This window comes from Nesoenas mayeri (genome assembly GCF_963082525.1).
Source record: "Nesoenas mayeri genome assembly, chromosome: 1".
NCBI lineage: Eukaryota > Metazoa > Chordata > Aves > Columbiformes > Columbidae > Nesoenas > Nesoenas mayeri.
In genome coordinates this window covers 74833343-74849239 of record NC_137541.1, presented here as the reverse complement: position 1 = coordinate 74849239, position 15897 = coordinate 74833343, and the positions used below count along the sequence as shown (strand labels likewise).

At 39.7% G+C, this 15897-nt stretch overlaps 1 protein-coding gene across 1 annotated transcript in view; it reads right to left on the bottom strand.

The window, feature by feature from the left end:
- Positions 1-15897, bottom strand: part of SCUBE1 (signal peptide, CUB domain and EGF like domain containing 1) — a gene marked incomplete at its 3' end in the record, with an annotated part of 203564 nt that overhangs the window by 3183 nt on the left and 184484 nt on the right. Inside the window, exons 12-20 of the mRNA XM_080363809.1 lie at positions 15451-15570; positions 13786-13878; positions 12132-12248; positions 10194-10352; positions 8961-9164; positions 7385-7546; positions 4083-4250; positions 3033-3194; positions 1638-1835 (exon numbers count right to left, since the gene is read on the bottom strand). Of these exons, the coding sequence (XP_080219935.1) occupies positions 1638-1835; positions 3033-3194; positions 4083-4250; positions 7385-7546; positions 8961-9164; positions 10194-10352; positions 12132-12248; positions 13786-13878; positions 15451-15570 (1383 nt within the window). The remainder of the gene's footprint in view (positions 1-1637; positions 1836-3032; positions 3195-4082; positions 4251-7384; positions 7547-8960; positions 9165-10193; positions 10353-12131; positions 12249-13785; positions 13879-15450; positions 15571-15897) is intronic.

Here is a 15897-nt window from a genome sequence, read left to right as displayed (position 1 = left end):
GGTTCCCACCATCTAAAGGGATGTAGGATTATCTATACTATTCTGTCCTTACAATGATACCTCTAATAGATAACATTTTAAATGATACCTTACAGAGTCTAAGTGCCCTTTCTTTCTGGGATCAATAGACCAGCACCTCCCAGCACAAAATACCTGGTTATAGGTTTGAAAAGAAAATGTCATTTATCTATACTGAAATAAAGCTGATAGCTGGGAACCAGAAAGACCCCCATTTGCCCCTAACATAAATAACAGATGGAGGGTATAGGTTGGCTTCAAATCATTATGCATGTATTGTGAGGCTCCTCTAAGTTGAAATGAATTTCAAACAAAAGGAAAATATAGCTTCTTACCTAGTTAAAACAAAACAAACACCCCATAGGCACAGGTTAATTAGGGAAAATAACAAAGGTAACCTAAAATCTGTACTTGCTAGGGCTGATTCAACTTCCAACAATGATAGCAAAAATAGATCTTTTTAATTGAATGGGATTTGGACTCCTGAAGTGCAGAAAGTGGATCTAAATGTGACTCTGCAACTGCGATTGGTAATGTTAGCAGCTGACCTTACAGGAACTATGATAAATCCTTGGAAGATCTACTCTTACGATGCCAAACATACGAAGATCAAAAATCACATATCTGAAAAACTGCCCTCATTTTCCAGTGTTGTTGTTGTTTTGGTACTGGTATGGGTACTGAAGTGAAAGTCACACTTTTCCCTGATGTGCCTGCCTTTACTCACTGTTGGAACCACAGTTTGGGATTAGGAGGATGACTGATTTGTTTTGCTGCAGTAAGTGGTTTGCTTTTAAAAAACTGATCTGGACAGATACAATTTCATTCCATCTACGGTGATGTTTCTCCATGTACTAATCTGATACACAGAGATGTCAAGACAATCCCTCAAGGATAAAAAGTTGTGAAAATTGTTTTAGCAAATAAAATACACTGTTTTAGCAGGTAAAAGATGCTGTTTTAAATAAAGCTCCATTTAAACAATTGCATTTCAGGTTTGGTGCTTTTAGGAAATTTAGCAACAGATCACCAGAAGCTGGATGCCTATGTAGAAATGAAGAAGGAGTGCACCTCATTGGTGTCTTAACTTCAGATGCTGTTGAATTAACTTCATAATCAAAGACACAACACAAGCCCCACTCCATAAAAAACTGGGAAAACTTTGGATTTCTTGAGGGTGTTGGGTGTACCAGCCCATGTCACTGCACAGATTTAGGAAAACTGCAGCATATATATATATATATATATATATATATATATATACACACATGAAAAGGATAAGTAGAGACAACAGTTTGAACAGGTGATAGGAGACAGCTCTCCCAATATAACTTAACATAACTTTGTTGACTCCTAGAGTGGCAGCAATTTATCCCATGTGGTAACTGGGCCAGACAGAAGCCCATTAACTGCTCTGTGATTCAGCCAAGACACCTGAATAGTTAATATCACTCTGTTAATTGTTACTGATACAGTGTTCTGTTTTAACTTGCTTATGCCAGTTCATTCAGGAATCCGTTTAGAAACACTGGATAGATGAAGACAGTCATACCTTCAACATGAACTTTCCACTTAGTCAGTTTGCAATAAATATTTATATAACACGTCTGGCAACTTACCACTTTTTCTCATTACTAAAACATCACCGCATTCATCTTCAATTGGGAGAAATATCTCAGGTACTACGATGAGTATTCTCCTCTTTGGGGGTGGATTTATATTCCAAATGCATTCAACGTTAGCAGGGTAGTCTCCAGGATAGTTGGGCGATTCAATGTAACCGGTATAATCCCCAAGTTCTCCTCCACAGTGCTGGTCTGTGGAGAAACATAAATTAGCATCTGTGTTAGCTGATTAGCTAATATGAGCTGTTCTTCTAGATCTGTCAAGAGCAAGTCTAAACTCCTCCTTGTGGCTTTAGAAATGCGTACATTCTCTTCCAGCTGCCTCTTTGTTTAGCACGGAAAGCCTTTAGAGGAATACCTTGATCCGCAGGGCTGACCCAACTGATTTTAAAAACCTTAATCTACAGTGTATAAACTGATTCAATGCTTCATTCAGGCTGCTTTGTCATTTGATTAAGAAATGAACACAGGTAAGTAAACATGATCCCATTTTGGAGATATTCGCACAGTGGTTACTGCTAAGACAATACTGACATGCAGAAGATATTCTGGTTTAACTTCATTTGGTTTTTAAGTGGATTTAGCTGAATGAGTGTGATGATCCTAATAGCCAACTTTATCTTGATTACAGATCTGCCTTATCTTAGATTAAGTGAAATAAAGAATGTCCACTGACAGATCAGGTTCTACTTTCTGAGCTTTCAAAACTCCTATTGAATTTGCCACAGAAGCTCGATTCACTAAGTAATTTAAGCTTGATATCTCCAGGTCTACTCACTCACATAAAACTAGATATATGTTTAAATATTTTGCTCAAAAATTATGCAAGATCAGAAAATGGTTTGAAAACAGGGAGTATCTAAAACAGCAAAGGGACAAGCATGGTTTTCTTTTATAGATAAATCATAAAACTCCTTCAAATTCCTTACAAGTATCTAATTTGTTCAAACTATACTAGAAATGATGAAGGGCTTCAGAGATACATGGCACATAATCAGAATAAAAACTTCCAACAGACTTGCACATGAATAGTTATTTTAGATGACATTACCTAATTATTACAGAGACGTGCTTTTAAATTAGCATAGTAGGGATGAAAAAAATGCTTGCATAAAATAATCAGTTGTTGATAAAGATAAAATAAAATTACACTGGAATCCTTGGGGATACTTAAATTGGTAATTGAAGATAGTGGGCTGAATACTGCAAAAAAAACCTATGAGAAGATTTCACTGTCATGAGTGATCACCTGGCAATGGTATGCATAACCATATCTCCTAGTATTTTATAATTATTATAAAATGGCAGTTACTCTGATAGAAGATATTGTGCTCTATTGATGCATGGAGAGATATGCTTCACCTCACAACTAATATAATTGCAACTTACTTTTGCAGTGTGTAACATTAGTGGAGCCATCAAAATCTGTACTTGTGTTCCCAGGGCAGGTGATGCAGTAGTTTTGACCAAACTCAGGCTGGTATGTTCCCACAGGGCATCGAATACATCTGTGTGTTGTAGAGTTGTAGTAGTGTCCAGGAGAACAATGAACTGTAAGGTATGAGGTGTATTATCTTCAGAAAGTAGCAATCTTAGGTGCAGAACTTTCCTCTACCCTGGACATGCCTCATGATCCCTGTTCTGCAATGTATTCATTAGGCCATAAAAGGCAAAAAAGACCCCAGCTTCCCATATTTCCCATGACAAAGGACCTTCTAACTAGAATTATGTTCCAAAGACTAGAGCTAAACCCTTATGAACTAGCAACACGTGCTACATATATCTCTCACTGCATTTAATAGTGGTTTCCAATGAGTCTGTAATAAGTGGAAGCTGATGCACATCTGCCTCAACAATAAAAATGCCTTTCCCAATGGCAGGAAAGAGGTTTCCATTCATGTCTGTTTGGCAGGGCCAGTAACTAAACCAAAATGGATTTGGGCAGATTCCTTCTTCAGCATTTGCACTGGAAGTTGACATTATGGACCATACAATGTGTTGCACACTTACAGCTTCTGCCTAGTCCATTAATAATAAATCCTTAACTTTGTATAATTTCTATAGTGTTTAGTTTTTTTAATTTGGTGAATAAAAATATGCAGGACTTGAAGGCTAAAGCACTGTCTAATGTAAGTTTGTCTTATTTCTCGCCATGCAGTGGGGCTGATTCACTTACCACTTGCAGCGCTGACTCTCTACCTGCCGGTGGTAAATTCCAAAAAAAAAGGTAAAGCCTGTTCAGTCTCCACAACCTTGGGAGATCGTTCCTAGGTTACAGATTTCCTCACCATTTAATTTAATTTAATCTAATCACACACCGTGTTTCTATATGCAGTGACTACATTTGTTTTGGAGTCTTCCAAAGCCCCTTGGCAGTGAAGATTATAAACAAAAGGGTAAGCAGCAGGAACAGGAATTGTGGAAAGGTTTTAAATTCACCTTTAGTTTCGCAGTCTTGAAAGGAAACAGCACCTTCATACTTGGTCACAAGCCCACCACCACATGGAAAGCAGAGGGTCCTTCCTGGTTCAGGCTGGTATGTACCAAAAGGACAGACTCTACAAGGTTTAAAGCCATCTGAAGAATAGTGCCCTGGAGAACACTGCCCTAGAAATGGAAAATGATCATCTGTATTAGTGAGCCGACTTTTCTGGACAAAGTACTTAGCACTTAGCAATGCTTCCTTTAAGTTAAACACATTACAGCAAGACAGCTGCAGATCAAATTCTTATCTTACCTGCTGATTTTGTATTGTTCCTGTAACTGCTTCTTAGCTTCCTAAAAACATCGCCAGTAAATACATCTGGTTTCTTAATAAGCTCTTTGCTATCTATGTTTCTTTTTTTTCTTTTCCTTTTATTGCAAGGACTCTATTAAGATGTTGTTTGAATACTTTATACTTTCACCAAGTCTTTAATCTGAGAATTTCAAAGCCTTTTGTAGGAAAAAATGAACATTCACACCAAATCTATGGAGGAAGTAATTTTTAAAAATTTTTTTACATCATAGGTATGGAAACAGCAGATCATGCGATTTACCAGACTGGATGGGACCAGTCCAGCACCCTGTCTGTGAGAATAGCTGACACCAGCAGCTTTCCAGGTAGCTGTGACAACTCGTGCTTGTCAGAAGCGCTTCTGCCAGAAAAGGGTGATTTGTGTAAAGCAAAGCACTTTGTGAATGAGTCTACTGACAGACACAGGATAGTTTCAAAACTTGCTCTCCAGGCAGTTTCTGATAGGTGTTCGTTTGGCTTGGTTCTTGCTAGCTTGAATACTTTACTCCTTGACAACCTGCCTGAGAATCAGGATGTCAGGTTATTCAAAATTATGACGTTAATGTGTGTCTTCACACCACTCCAGCCTAGGAGACCAGCACTTGGAGATGTTATATGTGCCCTGAGGTTTCCTAATCCCAATACTTTGTAATTTAGCTTCCTTGAGAACTGAACAGCTGGCAGGAGCAACTGGCTTGAAAACCTGAAAGTTTTGAGAGCTCTAGGTGGGGTTGGGATCTCTTATGAACCCTGGATACTTGCTTGGAAATATTGGGGGCCTCCAGCATCTTAGATACATGGTGCTCAGGATAAACCAGAGATCCTGAGCACAAGCAAAGTTCAAGTTCTGTCCCCACGCAAGTCAAACCCCTATGGACAGCTGTGGGACCAGGATCTCTGGGATTTAGTTTTGCTAACATCCCAGCTAGCTCGAATATGTTCATACAAGCTGGCTGTTGTGACACAGACATCTGAAAAATAGTATGACCGTTACTAATTTGAAGACAATTCTGATATTGTTTTTGTAGCAAAACTGACCCACCTGGTCTGATCCAATTGGTCGCTGGACTTTAACATTAAGGCAGTTCATGGAGAGTGGGATTTGGATCTGGATTTTAGTGTGAAAATTATGTACTTGTGAAGTGTGGCTTACAGACATCCTTTTAAAGAAGAGGTACAGTTGGGTGTTAATACTGCTAAATAACTGATGCTTGCAGCAGCAAAATGTCTCAGTCCTTACCAGTATGTAAGGATAAACTAACTTGCTCCCTTCTTGACTTCTGCATTGAAATTACCAACAAAATTAATCTGAGGCGATTTCCCTGAGAAATGCCCCAAACGACTTAGTTTCCTAATTGTGTCTTGGCCTTGTACCTGCATGGATCTCATGCAACTTAAGTATCACAACATCTTATTCGCTTGCAGCTACAACATAAGAGTTCTACGCAACAGGCACTTAAAATCTTGCTGCATGTGCCTCACCTGTCAGGGTGAGGATTTCTGTCATAGCTTATTTGTTACTACACAGGCATTACTGGTCCAGAAGATATGATGTGAAAATACTATTGTTTACAGATGGTGAGTGCATTTCTAACAAAATCTGTGTTCATCAGAATACACTGTTCCATCACACATGCTGACACATCTTATGGAGGCATTTTGACAAAATCTTTGTCAGGGAGGTTTACAAAGTCCAAAGCATATTCCCTCTTTCCACTTCCGGAGAAAGAGGAAAGGGGAGAGTTGAGCAGAAAAACAGACTGTTGTGATCTGACAACAAACATTTTTAGGCAGATCCACTCTACAAAAATAATCAGAAGGGTTTCTCTTTGTTGCCGTGCAGAACAAAAATGCATATGTAAGCCTTCAAACAAAACAATCTTTTTCCCCTAGTTGTTGTGCTGCTTAGGTCAGTATACTAAATTCAACCTTTATAAACTGAGATTTTAAAAAATTATCTATTCTTGTTCGATTTTGGCAAAATACAAGTCAACATAACAAAGATGCACAAGCATCTCAAGGATTTTTCTGTGATAGTTCCTTCATACAGTAAATCACCAAAATCTACCGTACATTTGGACTGGAGACACTAGAATTATTTTTTTATTCAGTGGACAGGGAAAAAGAGACAATTTCTTAAGCATCATTCATTGTGTGCTCTCTCTAGATATCTGTGAAGAAAGCATTAATGTACATCACATGGATGAGTTTTGAAGTTAGAACTTGTGTAGCAGATACAACATTTCTTTCAAAGTCAAATAATGTATCTGCTATAAACTAGATTTTACTTATAAAATAAGGTAAATAAAATAATTAGCAGTTGTGTCTTAAAACCTTGATCAAGTTACAGTAGAAGAATAAACAAAGAACTTCAGAGCACTCTTCTGAAATCAGGTATTATCATAATTATCATCTAATTCATGTATTGTGAAGCTGAGTCAGAGATGCCACATCACTTGCCAATTCACTACAGTGAATTCAAGCAGCATTGAAACTTGTAGTCATTAGCCCTGAGTCCAGGTTACAGATTCCTGCAGCATAACTATCTCAAAATGATGACTGCTGCCCATTAGGCCAGGTAAACTGCATCCCATACAAAACATTAAATCAGCAAGTTCATTAGACTCACCAAAGTAATCCATCCTTTTGGCTCACAATATACCTGACAAGTCCTTACAAGTCGAAGTATGTCCAGATTCCATACCTGACTTGAAGCAAAGTGTTTTGCTTCACTTGCTCATTTCCATACCATAACTCACATTGCTGAAGCAGGCCTCATCTTCTTGTCGGCAATGTCAGCGGATGGAACAAGCCAAAACATTTTGTGTATTGCTTGTAAGTGCACAGAGATTTCTTCTGTTACCTTTACAAGACAGAAGTGTGGAAGGCTCTCCCCTCTTTTAGCCTCCATGCCTCACAGGCTGTGTGGCAACACCTAATCCTTTTATCATGAAATTAAACTTGCCTCCACATTCTGACACGTTCCGGGCGCCTGCTACTCCCTGTCCATCGTTACTTGGGCAAGGCTCGCAGGTAAGTTGACCTTCTGTGTCTTGGTATGTTCCCGGTGAGCAAGGAACGCACTGATTATGCTCTCCGCTATAAAAGGTGCCCGTGCTGCAGGTAACTGAGAAAAGAAAAGGGGAATCTACATAAGGACTTTCATTTTGATCACAGCATTTGCCTTTATATCAAACATTTAGAAACGATGGATCTCTTTGGCCCCAGTATTACAGTGGCGTATGTTTTGCATATGTTAGTCCGGGATCCTCATCTGATGTAAACAGGCCAATCTCCCTTGTGGTCTAGGTCAATTTACATCAGGGTGAAGTCCTTCTTTTACTGTTTAAGCCATTAAATGGCACTGTACTGCACTGAAGTGCCTACCAGACATATGTTGTTAATAAAGCTGATGCAGTCTTAAAACAGTGTTTTGCAGTTTAATTAAGACAGGGGTGCATAACGTACAGAAAGTGATGTGAGGTTTTATTTTACACTAGATGCATTTATGCGTTGGTTTTATGGAACACAACTGCAAAAAGTCTGTTGCCTGAGATCAGTTTTAGAGATTTCTCTGAGGGCAGTGTATCCCTGTGTATTATGTTTCTTGGCACTCAAATACCCCAACCGGAAAGCATTTTAAGTACAGATACGAATCCACATGCTTTTCTTGCTGCAACAAAGCATGTAACTGCATTAAATGTTTTTCTCTGCTGGATATATATAGTTAAAATGCATGTGATTCTAGACACTAATAGCAACCGTCTTTCAATACTGTTTCTAAATCACTGTTCCTGTATGATGAAAACAGACTCTGAACCAACTCATTAGGGGCAGCTATCAGGTCTGCACTTAGCTATTTTTTCTTGCTTGTAAATCACATGGCGTCCAAAAGATGCTGGAAAAATAGATACGCTGACTTTGAAAAGTTGACTCTAAGTGATTAGAAAGCTTGCAGTGCTGAGAGCTGCCAGTAATAGGTTTGGATTAGCACCTTGCTCCCAGTAAAGCCTGATAACCTCGGAAAAGGCTTAAAGAAATTTGGTATTTTACATAAAGTTAAAATAGAATTCTATAATTTTTTCTTTTTTTATCGGATGTCTTAAGTGTTAAATATAAATATATCCATGGGTCATGGATTATTTGGTGACAAGGAGAATAAGAGAGGTTATATGAAACTGAACACACAGCATCTATGCAAACACCATTTTGTTGTTTTACAGAATTGTAATTATGTTTTCTTAAGATGCTGGGAGCAACTGGGAACTGATTGCCAACATCGCCTTGTGGCAGGCCTTGATACATACCAGCTGACAGCATGAGAATGTATGCATATATATGCTGCTTTTGTTTTCTTGCAATCATTTAATGAACTCCCTTTAAAGTCTTACAAACTGCCAGTGGTCCATGCACACATGCTGCATAATATTGATCTAAATCTTCCGTTATTTCATAGATTTGCTGCCCAGCTCACTAGGGACAAGTACATTTTGAATTCTTTGTTTCGAGGCATATAGCTGAACAGAGTTGTTGGGACTTACCGCATTTTCCCTCCTGCAGCACCTGCCCTGTACTGCACGCTTCATGCCCTTCAGTAGCTTTAGCTGGCTTCTGAGCCACTTCATATTCTGTCCCAGAAAACTGAATGTAAAATTGCTGTTTATTAATAGATTTCCTCAATGTTTTGATTGCAGTTTGCAGCTTCTGCTCCATCCTTTTCCGAACACAGTCAATGTTACAGGTGTCTAGATGGGAAATGATAAGAAAACTAGAAGCAATTGAGATTCATGTTTAAAAAGAGGTGCTTCACAAAAAGCTTAGCTTGCATTACACTACGACACCTCTGTTTGCTTCACTGCCTTCTCCATATAAATTGTAGAAGCAGCTCACTGTATTCAAAATCAGGCCTTTTAAAGGGCTAAGACAGTACACTGAGGTCCATCAAGCTGAGTTTCACAGCCTGTAATAAGTGCAGACTGGGCGTTGATATCCTAACTCCAGCATTAAGAAATCTGGTTATACTGAGTGCATGGGCAGAGCGCTGTGTGGTGCTTCCAGATACGCATTCAGTCTACCACTACTAAGGTTGCTGAATTTTCTCTGCCCATGCTTTACTGAGTTGATTAGGAATAATTCCCACTTCCCTGATCAAAATACTCAAGTGACACAAAGACAGGTGCTACCTGGCACAATTACTGTCTGAATCACTTGGCTACTGAGGTATTCCTCAGGGTTAAGAAACCTGCCTTCGAGGACTGACATGTTTATAGAATTCAGCCCACGTTTTCTTTGGCTGGATTTTATAGCATAATATCGCATCTCATTAATAACTTGAAGCAATTCTCTTTCTTCCTGAGGCTTGTTATGAAACCATTAATAAAAATGTTTGATTCTCAGACTGAAGTTTCAGCAACTTACATTTAGGAGGATATTTTTATCGTCATAGTTGCAGAACTTCTACCTAATCCTTATACTCGCTGTGCATCAATTAGCACTTGTGCTGTTTAAAGAAATCAGACTAAATTGAAGCACATAACTTAACTCGAGGCTTTGAAGGAATTTTGCTGCTGGTTCAATCTATGTTCTTCTGGCTTAATTTCATTCCTGACTCCTTTCAATTAAACCTCTAGAACTCTGAGTTTGGCAAGGCTGTTGAATGAGGCTTATGCTAAAAGGTTTGCATGGCAGCTTGATGAAACAGCATCAAAGAGATTCTAACAACACTCTGAGGAACTGAATTCTGATTTATCTCCACAGACAGATCTTCCACAAACCTGAGACTTCTTCTGACTTCATCTCCACTTCAAACTCTGCGGTGATATGGGACACTTCTTTTGATGGCGACTTGCGGCCTCGGCGTTTCTTCTTGGAGGAATCACACTTGAGATTCACGAACGTCACTTGGCAGTTGTCTGTACAAGGGAATTGACCTCCTTTGCATAAGAGAAGCAACACAGAAAAGAAATCAAGTAGCAAAGCAGCAAGTGACAGGCTAATAAGCGATATCTCAGCTGGGTTATCATGAATGCAGTGACAGGCATTATAACATTTCACATGTGTTGTTAGACACCTCCTTCTCTGTGCAATTTTGGGTTTGCTCATTTTGCTAGTGAATGCAGGAGGCAAAAATACAGTGTGGTGGTGCTCAGCTGCACAGTGGTACCTCTAATGCCTATAATTGCCCGTCTCTTTTCTGCATAAGGATTAGCAAGCTCTTTGCAGAAATTAGTTAAGATGAGCAATATTAAATACAGTCATTTGATGGCTAAACAAAGCAAGAGAGTAAATTTTCATAAATTCCTAAGAGTGGCAGCCCTGGGCCTCCAGAAAGTACCAACTGGTACTCTTTCAGCAATGACAACCATCCAATATCAAAAGTTTTAAAAGCCTTTGATTGTGAGGTTATGAAAATACATTGGAAAGCTTTATCTGAGGGGAAATCGTAGAATCATTTAGGCTGAAAACAACCCTTAAGATAATCAAGTCCAGCTGTTAACCTAACTCTACCAAGTCTGCCACTAAACCATGTCCCAAAGTGCCACATCTAAACGCCTTTTAAACACCCCCAGGGATGGTGACTCCATCACTTCCCCGGGCAGCCTGTTCCAGTGCCTGACAACCCTTTACATGAAGAAATTCTTCCTAATATCCAAACTGACCCTTCCCTGGTGCAACTTGAAGCTACTTCCTCTTGTCCTATCACAAGGCAGAGGAACTGAATGCCTTCGTCACTTATGTGTAACCTTACTGTTAGACCCAGAATTTCAGATGACGTAACACACGCGAAGCAAAGCAAACAAAGGACAAGGAAATGCATCCGAGAAATATATTCCCACAGTGACTGTATGGACCAAAAAAAGTTTCAACTTCTGTGCCTTTAAAAGTTAGTCTGATAATCACTTCTTATTAAAAAAGCAGGAGACGATATATAAGGACAAGGTAAGCATCTTGACAACTGAGACTTGTTTAAAGCCAATACTTAGGAAATTAGAGAGATAAATGTCTTAGATTGCAGGGTAGTGATAAAATATGAGTTCAAATTTTAGAAGTAAAATCTTTAAACCATTAGCAATTTCTTAGGACAGCTATTTTTACTCTTCTCTGTTCAGGGCTCTTCTATGACTCCTTACTCACTAGTAAAAGTGGTGGTAAAACAGATTCACAACAGAAGATCTATCAACAGCAGATGTTTGCTGTAATCTGCTAAATTGCTTTAAGCAACAATATGAGCTGTTGCAATTATATCAATACTATGTATTAAAATATGGCAAATTTTGAGTTAAATGAACTTCAAATATTTTAAGCTGTGGAATTGCATATCAATAACACACAAACACTCTTTAATTGTCCCTGTCGTGATACCAAGGGTATGAAAGACAAGAAATAAATGTCATGAAGATCTGTTAAATATGTATCAGTTTTAAAATTTCATTTGGGGAAACTAAACCAAACCACACCGACATTGTTTCATATAGCTTTGCATTGGTCATAGCTTTTTGTGTCAGGATATTTCTACCATTACCAATGCCAGCAAAAGGATCAGCTTAATTCCAAACTCATGTACTTTTCAACAAAGAATTCTCAAAGCAACTGGTGACATTTCAGCACTGTTAGATCCAAACCCAGGGCACTATGAAAATAAAATCTGCAAAAAAGCAAGTAAACAAACAAAAAAATAGAATGCTGTTTACATGTTAGAAGAAAACACGTACCTAAACCAGCTTGCTTCCCAGAATCTTTTGTTTTTTCCTTGCTGCGAGGCCGTAAATGGCACTTTGCATCTTTAATTTTAAAACGAGCTTTCTGCTTGATTGGAGGGGCTAATGAATCTGTTGATGTAAAGTAAAAAGCTGTCATTTGGGATGCAGATGAAATGAAATCTAAAACTTATTTTTCAAAACAGACTCCAAGTCTTCTTGCAACACAGAAAAGAGACAGCCCAAGAGTTATACACCTCACCCAAGACGAACCATTGCCATAGGTTCATTTTTGTACGTAAGCGCTTTTAAGCCTATAAGGATCACTGAATTTGCTGGTATTGCACACACTCTGCACATGCACTTTCCCTCCAGCAGGCCTGCACGTCCTGGTGGAATTTGGGTGAATTTGTCTCTTACTATGAAAAAGGTTAAATCCTACCTTTTGTTTTTTCTGACTCTGTGTCTGTGACTTCCCATGTTACTTGGCTGTAGTTCTGCCCTTGCTAATGCCAACCAGGAATAAGATTAATTTAGTGGAGCTACGCCGTTGGCAGTTGAAAACCATCCAAAGGAAACTTCTTTATTTGACTGCGATCCATGACTTGCAAGATTTATTCTTCAGCTTTCAATCCAAGCCAGTTATGCCTTGTGACTTTAAAGGCTGTTATACAGCCGTGCACTGCTTAGAAAATGTAGCTGCTGGCTGACTTCCTCACAAAATCCATGGTGGATAAGGCTAGGCCTGGCTCATCACTTGCCAGCTGCTGGGGGCTGACCATGGGACCCGGAGCAGGTGGAGGGTGGTCACAGGTAAGTGCCACAATGTGGGTCCCTCCTTCCTTGGGAGGGCCTTGCTGAGCCAGGACTACAGAGGTAGCCTGTCCCTGTGCCACCAGCAGACACATCTGCTGCTGTGCTACCTCACTCCACAGCACTGCACCTCCTAATGCATTCCAAATATGTAAGAAATATGTGGTTAGAGAACTGGCAAATTGGAGAGAAGTACAGCAGGTAATGATACGCAAAGTGGGCTGATGCTTCCCGCTGCTGGATGCTGATACAGCTGCTTCTAATTTTGCCAGACTTCAACCATTTTGACCTGAACTTTTTATGTTGAGTATCAGCTTTAAGATGCCTCTGCAAAAATAATCCAACCATTTCTGAGAACAAGATGAACAAAACACAGCATGTGCTTATGAAAGTCTCGTAACCTTTTCATTGGGAATCCCCAGTAGGAGGATCTGTGCTCCTACAGAAGGACATGGCGGGTGAAGGCTAGGACCCACTGTACCCTCTGCTACTGAGAGGCCCCTCCAGCTCACTTCCAAGTCTGGGAAGAAATGCCATTTTTATATGCTTGATATTGCCTCTCTGGACTATGGAAAGTAAACAATTCTAAGTATTTGTCCATACGAAATATATGTCAAACCTCCACCACTCCTGTACTGACCTACCAGTGCTGGGCTGAAGTGCAATTAAGCATGCTCCAGCCGTCGAGGAGAGGCTGCAGAAAAGCGAGTGTGTGCATCATGAAATACAATCTACCTTAATTCTGGCCTCATGTAACCTGAGAGCAGTGTGTCTTGCAGCTCCCAAATGGTCTTGGGAATGTCATCACCAACTCCGAGGTGTCATGTCACGGCCCCGCGAGCAGGAGGGCACCTACCTGTGCAGCTGGGCAGGGTCGCGTTGTGTTTCTGCTGGGCCTTGCCTTGCTGGACGGGAACGCCACAGCTCAGCGTGTAGCTGTTCTCTGAATCTGTGGGGCAGAGCGCAGGGTCAGCACATGCCCAACAGCCTCACAAAGCATCTGCTCCCCTCATAACCACCAGCATTAATGTTCGGTGCTTGAACAAACTCAATACTGCTAAATAAGGAGACATTTTAAGTGCTGAACCTGGATTTTAAATGGCTGAAGTAGTTTGCCAAAGGCTACTGTTTCACAGTGTTGACTAAAAGTTTTGTTTCTTCCAGCACTGAAATGTTATATGTTATAAACAATTTGGCATGAGGTTAGCTCAAAACAATTCCATGATACTTTGTGCTTGTCCATGGCAGAGTCCTTGTGCTCTGATCATCTCTCTAATTTAAAAAATAAACCATCTACTTTAGTAATAATTTTAGCTTCAGACTCTGGCAGAATTTATTGGCAGAAACAAAAATAGCATACTTAGAACCATAACAAGGTTTACATACTGCACAGATAAAACTGTATATTGGTGCATGTAAGTTAGATAAATGCATGGTTCCAGCAATCTCTGCTAAACTGAAAATAAAGTGTGAACAGCTCTACTGAAACAAATGCCAGAACGAACATGAAAAGTAGACACTCTGGTGGAAAATAATCCTGTGTCAGAACCAGAACTAAAAAAACCCAGCAACCCCCTTGCCCCACCTGCCCCGCAAAACTGTGCATATGAAAATTACCTGTGGCAAATTACAAGAAAAACAGGGAGTTTCTATAAACAACAATGCTGGAGTTTTTATAAATGAGTCAGCTGAATTATTATCAAAAAAATTTATGAAAAAACAGCAACTGCCAGCACTGTATACAGAGAGATGTTTTTTCTACACAGCCTCCTGAGACATAGTTAGTTGTATCCGTTTGGTATGAGACAGTAAGACAGGTTTAAAGCTGTTGCTAGGTCATCTTTTACTCCACTGGCTGAGCTGATGGATGTTTTATGCTGACCTGGCTGGTGTGGGAGCTGGATGATGTGCCGTGGCAGCCACAGCACTAAATTGCCCAGCAGGTCCCACTCCTCCCCTCCTGCCCCTGCCTCACATTGTGCTCACTCAGGGGAACCCTCCTCTTTGGGACTCATTTCTAGTCCTGCTCAATCACACAATTACAGAGTATTTCATGCCATGCTGCTGCATCCATCATTTTAAGCCGGTTCTTGGCTGAGCACAGGTGACTCTACTAATATTGAAAAACATGTTCCTAAAAATTAGCAGGAATTCACTGAAATCAGCTGTTCTCTTTTTGAGAACTCTTTTGACATAGCAATTCAATATACTATTTTTTTTTTCTTTTGGACCATCCTTGTTAAGGTAGCTGTGTGTCTCAGGTTTTTGTTAGAATTTCTCCACCCCATCAACGACACCTCCAATTAAACTACGACGGGCCACACCTCTAATGTAACTGACAATCAGCTCTTCTTGTATTTAGTGATGTGCAGGTCTGGCCCAATTGAATTTATAATGATGTATTTGATCATTTAGAGTTGTCCATAATAAAAGACTGAATGCAAAATTATGAATACACTAGCAGAAAAAAAAATAATCAAGTCACATTCTAGACTCAGAAGGACAAATACTTTGTACAAACCTGGAACAAAAAGAGTATTGTATGGGCATGACAGGAAGCAGGTCTCTATGCCTCCTGTCTTACTACACACTAGCTGAGCCTTGGGAGCTGGTTTTGCATTCGGGAGACATTTCACCATCTCTGAGGAGGAAAAAAAAGAAAGAGAGAGAGAAATGAAAAAAAATCAGACACTACTCAACCCAGAACCCAGTACATCAACCAGTACATCTACTTGCACACAGTGGTGAGGAAAAGTGTAAGTGGCAACAAAGCAAAATCACAGGCTCAGACATTGCTGAAATAAGAGCATATTAGAGAGAGAACATCTGGATCTTGAGCTTGGACTTGAAAATGAAACTCCTTCGCATTTTTAGACCTAAACTCTAGATCTAGATAGGATCCCTTTAATCCTTCACTGTGGTGTTAGGAGATACAGACTGCCCTAGCTTATTGAACTATTTGGTATAC